The sequence below is a fragment of the Triturus cristatus genome, chromosome 5_1, assembly GCF_964204655.1.
Source record: "Triturus cristatus chromosome 5_1, aTriCri1.1, whole genome shotgun sequence".
NCBI lineage: Eukaryota > Metazoa > Chordata > Amphibia > Caudata > Salamandridae > Triturus > Triturus cristatus.
Window position 1 is genome coordinate 151238008 of NC_140587.1, and position 7224 is coordinate 151245231.

The 7224-nt window shown below is 45.6% G+C and overlaps 1 protein-coding gene across 1 annotated transcript in view; it reads right to left on the reverse strand.

Annotated features, from left to right (window-relative positions):
- The window catches only part of LOC146830447 (nmrA-like family domain-containing protein 1), an 84546-nt gene extending 82978 nt beyond the window's left edge, over nucleotides 1-1568 (reverse strand). Inside the window, exon 1 of the mRNA XM_085604685.1 lies at nucleotides 985-1568. Coding sequence (XP_085460811.1) covers nucleotides 985-1024 — 40 coding nt within the window. The 5' untranslated portion in view covers nucleotides 1025-1568. The remainder of the gene's footprint in view (nucleotides 1-984) is intronic.
- Nucleotides 1569-7224: the final 5656 nt, after the last annotated feature.

Genomic DNA, 7224 nt, shown 5'->3' on the forward strand with positions numbered 1-7224 from the left:
CTCTTCAACACTCTCTGCCACTGAACCTTTGAACTCTGCTCCCCTTTACGGCACTCTACTATCTTGCCCCGCTCTGCAACGCTCTACTCTAACAAATCCACTTTACGACACTATACGCCCCTCTACTCTAAGACACTACCTTTTAGCGATGCTAAACAACAGCCACACTAGAGTACAACATCACAAAAACACATTGCCAATTTGCCAATGCTTATTGCGTTTCGATTCCTCCCACTAGCACCACCAAATTACGTTTTGAGAGACTATTATTGTTTCCTCGTTTCCTGTAGGTGTTTGTCCATGCTTGTTTAACTTGTTGCTCGTTTCCCCATCCCACCACCCCTCCACGCGGTCTATGCTTCCCCTTACACCCACCCTTCCCCCAACTTTTAATTGTAGCTTGCCCCGTCAACGCTGGCTGCAATCATAGCGCTTTTCTTTTCTTAAATTTCAAATGTGGTTCCAACTACCACACAAGAAGTGTGGCTACTCCTCCCCCCTACAATTTTACAGAGTTTGAACTGATTTGAGCCACCCGGACTGTACTCTATCGTGGAATACGTCACTACCCTCAAACTCAGATGCCATCAGGGAAGTGACGCTTTGTTTATTTTAACTCACCGGGCAGATAACTACATATATTTCGAAATCACTACAAGAACATCGTTTGTTTTCCGTGTCCGAACTAAATAGATCTCGTTTGATTTGTAAGGTCAGATGGTGAAATTAAAACCGGCAATAACACAATGGCATAGCCAATTAAGTCGGCACTTCCCTTTTGAATGCGGGACCTATTGGCTTTGTCAATGCTTGTCTCTGTGTTGCTCGTTTAACAGCGGAGATGTGCCCCCCCCCCCCCCCTTGGGAGTAGCGACGCCAGTGTTTTTCTTCCCAGCCCACCCCGCTTTATCAAGTGCGATTCAATGCATCTCTGAAGTTTTTAGCAGCTCACGCCCACTTTTCCCTCGTGCCTTTTCGTCTTACCTGTCGCCCCAAACACGGTGATCACCTTCTTGGCCGCCATTTTACTTGTTATGCAAAGTTCGTGCTCGTTGGAAATCTGGACGACTACAGAGGCGGGCGAGCAGCTGCTGCCAGGCCTGGGAGTTTCTGCAGCTTTATAGAAATGCACTTCATAAAGTCAGTCCTCCCGCGCCTCCTTTAAAAGGAATTCTGCACAGGCTCGAATTATATCGTTCTCACCATGACCAAGCATATCTCGGGCCCTCCCTACGCTGCGTGCACGCCTATACAGAGAGAGTGTTTACTGAAGTAGGGCCGCCCCCGCCGGGGGCTTTCTTTTCACTGTGAGCGCTCGTGAGTGCTACTTGTGTGCAAGACGCAGCACGTGCAGAGTGTGACGCTACAGTTTTAAAACCAAGGCAGCCGGGGCGATTCCAGGTTTTCTGGTTTCACACTCAGCAACTCAACCACTATGGATGTCTCTTCCTTGCTCCTTTTTAGGTCTCGCCTGACCAGCGCTTTAGCGCTGCTCTGGCGAGACTTATAGTAAGCGCGTTTTGGAAGTGCAAACAGTGGCTTTGCAGGCCTCCAACTACAGTGCATGTGACCCGTCCGGGCGCGCGCACCATTTGGAGTCCTGCAACCACTTGTTTGCTTTCACTTTAGCCGTGATTCATCGCACCATTTGGCAGCCTGCGTGCCCGCCCCCACTCCCCCTCCCACTCCGTCAGCTTCAGTGCGCGCTTGTTTTGCATTACGCCACTGTTGTCTGCACAGTACAGCAAACATGACTCTGGAGCAGCAACCGCAGTCCAACAGGCTGTTAGGGACTTGGCTTTATCATAACAAAGCGTTTTTACGCCTCTAATACAGTATGAACACGGGCTCTCAACATGCACGGGGCCTGTAGAATAATGACCCCTGCCCCTCCCAGGCTTCTGAAGGGCCTAGTTACATAATGTACAAAAATATCACAGTTCCATCCTACTTTTTCCCCAAAACAGGCGCTTTGCTGTTTGCACGATCTATTTTGGGATGGGGTCGAGCGTTGGTCCATTTTCAAGTTCTTTGTGACAGTTCTTGACTTCTGCTTTCCTCCTGATTCCGTGGAGGGGTGGTGAATACAGTGGACCAGGGTGACACCCCTCTCAACTCCTCTAGACGTGTGCACGGGTGGGGTAAAAGAACAATTTGTACATGTCCGTGTGCATCATGTGGAAAATGTGCCACACGTCAAGGAGCCATGTCAGAAACAATATGCTGTCATGCAAACACTGATTTGTGCACCGTCGTTTGCACAGCTGTCGTCGTATTTCAGTCATTGTTATGCCGAATCATTAAGTTGTGCACACACCCGGGTTTGTGATAAACGCAGATGCGAATATTACATTTTCGGCAGCTGTTGCACATTTAAGTTGTGTCTAACAGAGAATCTGAAAAAATATTATTTTGACATATTCTCATCTAAACACAAGTCTACACCGATACATCAGGCTGGGGTTTGTTTTATTTCTCTGCACCTGGTGTGAATGTTTTCTGAGATGTGAGTTTTTGAACATCTAAAGATCTGCTATGAAGACATTTCCAGCTAAATCGAGTTGCTTGCATTTTTAAACTGTTTATCGTGCCAGTGCCTTTCTACTACATATTTTTTTGTTAACTTGTAAAATTCCCCTTATATTTTCCTACTGGGCATACAATACGTAATGCTGTAAAACCCAGTGCAGCAACTGAAACTAGCAAAACGCCTTTACACAGATTTCAGAATGGAATTTCAACCAGTGAAATGAAAACAAAATATGTTAATTTATCTCGTGACACATGGAATTTGTGTTGTGCTAGTAAACATGGTGGTGCACCACAAAGCACATTCCTGAAGCGCACATTCTCAAATAAAGGTAAGCAAAACATGTTGAGTGCAACTGCCTGGCACAGAAAGGGTTGCTGCCTGCTTGTTAATTTGCGCGAGGCTGAAACCCCCGAGCATCGTACACTTCTTAAGGAACATGTTGAGACTGATGTATTATTGTCTGGGTCAGTAACGTAGTGAGGATGCCACAGGCCCTAGTGGAAGCATGGAAAATAGCCACTTTGACTGCCGTTGGGATAGTAATATACAACAGCATTTACAGGGTTTAAAGGGCCCTCAAGACTATGGACCTCAGTGGCACTGCCCCTGCTGCACCAATGACAGCTACACCGTTAGGCGGGTGTTATCACAGCGAAGCATTGCGACGTGAACAGCCACTTATTTGGTCTTTACAGGATGTATCAATCCAGCACAGAGGATGTTTGCAAGCAGTGCTTAATTTGAGCTGGTGTTGCAAGTGCCCAAAAGGCCTGCTGGGAGGAAACTTCTATTTGTAAACTTGCAAGGACGAGGGTTGCAGTGCCAAAATAAATTCTTCGGAGAGGGCATCAGGGGCAGCATGCAGCATCCCATGAGAGCAGTGTCTGCTTCACCAATGTGTCTGTTTCTCCACTGCTGTCAGTCACAGACAGCTTCTACTATGAGAATCCTTGCCGACTTACAAGGGCAGCCAGGAGCCTACTGGATAAATCCTACAGCATTTATACATTTCCTTCAGATTCCAAGAATAATGTAGAACCTCTTTGCCATCCCCCCTTTTCTTGCAATTCATACGTAATCACAATATTGACACTGTGACTCTCAAAGACATTTGCATCTTGCCGTGCCATTAAACTACATTGCGAATTTGCACAGCACAAGTTTTGCCAGGATCATAAGCTTTTAATGTTAACATTATTACATACTGTGCTTTTGACACTCATGCAATATTGCGGCGTACTTGGCCATGTGAGCAATGCTGCTCACTAAAACTGTCCAGTCAACACAACGATAGATGACGCAATATTTCAAAAGTACAGTGCATGTGCGCCGTCCGGGCGCGCGCACCATTTGGAGGCCTGAAAGCACTCGTTTGCTTTCACTTTCGCCGTGATGTGATCGCAATCGCGATCACTTTCAGCGCACCATTTGGCAGCCTGCGTGCCCGCCCCCACTCCCCCCTCCCACTTCGTCAGCTTCAGTGCGCGCTTGTTTTGCATTACGCCACTGTTGTCTGCACAGTACAGCAAACATGACTCTGGAGCAGCAACCGCAGTCCAACAGGCTGTTAGGGACTTGGCTTTATTATATCATAACAAAGCGTTTTTACGACTCTCCTAATACAGTATGCACCTCCCATCACTTCCTCCATAGGAGGATAATTCGATGTCTACTCCCGGTGTCCCACAGACGAAGATTAACATCAGTATGTGCATTTCGCTACATCAGGGGACCAAGTTGCCACATCTGACATCTGACACCTTGATGGATGGTTCTGCAGTTTTATATCGCACGAACTCGACCCCAAAGTATTGGAGGGCTTTACATGAGCAGCAGTTACGTTACACAATGACTCATTAATTGTTTTGTTAGAGCCCATGCCCAGACTCGAACTTGGCTCCCTCCCTCTGAAGACGGCAGCTCTGGACATTACGCCAGAAAAGCTCCACAAATGCCCCTCTCCTGACTCCGGGGCTTTATCTCGCCGGGCTGGACACCGCCCTGGGAGGGCAGTCTGCAGAGCTCATATCCTACAGCAGGCATGGTTTATCAGAAGACCCTGATAATTGGCAGTAATACACTCACTCGGCGACGAGCTGCCACCCGCAGCTTCTCTACCCCGTAGTCCCCTTTGAACTCCCAGATTTACATATTGAAGGTCTCATTAGCATCGGTTCACAGGACATTAGCAGGCAAATCTTCGCTTCACCCGCTGGGGGTACACTTGAGTTTCTTAATCAAGGCTAGATTACATCTCCTCTGCCCCAGACTTTCAAACTACGGCCACACAGCTCTGAGGCGAAGAGGTGGGAGGGACTACGAGGAAGAGTAAACATTTACTTTATCAAGACCTTAGGTACTACCTTCGCTTTACAGTTCACTACATTATATAAAAGAGCAGTAAGTAGGAGGCCTGTATGTTGGCTTCGGCGATATTTGTTTTCTGAAATACGTTCTTTCGAGATCGCTTCAAAATGTATGCCTTGGTACTTTGCAGAAGAGGTAATTGAAATATCCGCCACGTAGCAAACTTACTGACACATCTACATTGAGAGAAGGAGGTTGTGAGAATTATTTTCCATTGTAAAACGAAAACATTGACTGGAAAAAATGAAACCTTTCTGCGAAGCTTCCTGGCTGCATTTTTGAAAAACAAGCATTGGCATAGCTAATAGTTCTTGCCTTTGGGACCTTATGAGTGTTAAGCAGGGCTTTAAGTGGGATGAAAAAACTGCGCGGGTCTCTCAAAGGGGAGTAGCCAATGTAATTAAGGGCGTGGGTTAAAACACTTAAGATAACAAGCATTTGCAATGCAATAGGTCTCGCAGTTACACGAGTTAAAGCTATTGGCATTGTAAATGACAATGCCAATAGGCATTGTTATTTGCAATGTCAATAACTCAAACTCGCGTAAATGCGAGACCTATTGCATTGCAAATGCTTGTTTTACGTGAAAGCTCGCTGCTTTTTTGCATTCATTCTCTGTGCCTGGGTGGCGAGCAGAAGCCACAAAAGAGCTCAGCTTCAGCTTGAAGGTTCAAGAGGACTTCAATCTGAGGCAGAGCCAGACAATCATCTGGCTGAAACTGTCTTAACTTTCAGTCTTGCGCCATCCTCTAAACACGCATTTGCAATGCAATAGGTCTTGCATTACTGAAAGTTTGATTTATTGGCGTTACATTGTTATTAGTAACGCCAATAGTTTAAACCAGTGCTTTAAATTGGAAAAAGTAAGTGTGGGTACTCATTAAAATGAGCTGGAGGCGAGGGGCTGGGGTTAGGGGCGGGGCTAAGGGCAAGACATGATGATACTTAACAACTTCTATATTAGTTGCAGCACACACCCAAACACATGAGAAATGTGTTTATATAAACAAAGCAGATTAACTCATTACACAAAATGAAAGAGAAATGCAACATTAGGCTAACATTTCCCTTTTTTTTTGCAATAGTTGTACCTTCTTAATGTCATACTGTTAATAACTGTTTGACACAATACTATTTATTTTTGAGCACAAGAGTAGGAAGAAACTGAAAATACCTACACTTCGAACCAAAGCTCTTATTGCACCAAGCAAATGAAGCAAACAATCATGACCCTCCCCAGGAGATATCGCTTGTCTCTTCCATCAACCTATCCATTCATCCTTTTATCCTACCATGTACATGCTGATGTCTACCATTTAACCTTTACATTCTATCATCTGTTCAGTCTTTCATCCATCATTCAGTTTTTCACCGTTCCGTCTATCCACCCTTCATATCCAAACCTATCCATCCATCTCCAAACCTATCCATTCATCCTTTAACTCCTCCATCTCTTTATACACCCTTTCCCTCATCCATCAATCCTTTCGCTCATCCATCCATCAACCCTTTCACTCTTTTATTCCATCCACCCTTTCACTCAATCCCTCCTTTCACTCATCCATCCTCCCTACCTTTCATTCATCCATCCAATCTTTCACTTATCCACCCATCATCTGCCCTTTTATCCAATCATCCACCCTCTTTCACCCATGCATGCTTTCACTCATCCATCCATCTATTCATCCATCCATCCATCCTCCCTTGCTCACTCATCCATCCACTCACTCACCCAGCAACCCTCCTTTTCACGTTATTTATGAATCTTTGTTGCCGAACAGACATGTACAAACAAAGTGCCAAACATTTTCTTTAAAATGCCTCCTGAGAGTGTCTTGATTTTCTTTCTCTCACTTTTTTCTTACAAAAACAGACATACAAATGAAGGCAAACACACAAACATAGAAGACACACAAAAGACTAAGGTATGATAAAAGCCATGCTTTCTCTTCACCTACCATGGCTTTCTTAATTGCCACCAGGGCCGGACTGGCCGTAGCCTGATTGCCACTGCCATGATTCCTATGTTTTCACAAATGCAGACGACAGTGTGAATGTAATTGACAGCACAGGGCCTGAATTGACCCTGCTCTGTCAAACACAGTGTGATAGTGAGCACCTGGACATTATTCAAATGAGCCCTGCGGAATAGCTCAGCTGGGCCTCAGATCAGGGCTGCAGAAGCGACGTATTGGCTACCAGACACACGTTCCAATGCTGCTCACCAGCACATCCAATGAGCCTACCTATTCATGAGTCCCCTCGGAAGTAGAGAAGTGCGGGTACTCAGAGTGATAAATACAAGAAGTGCCGGTACTCAGTAC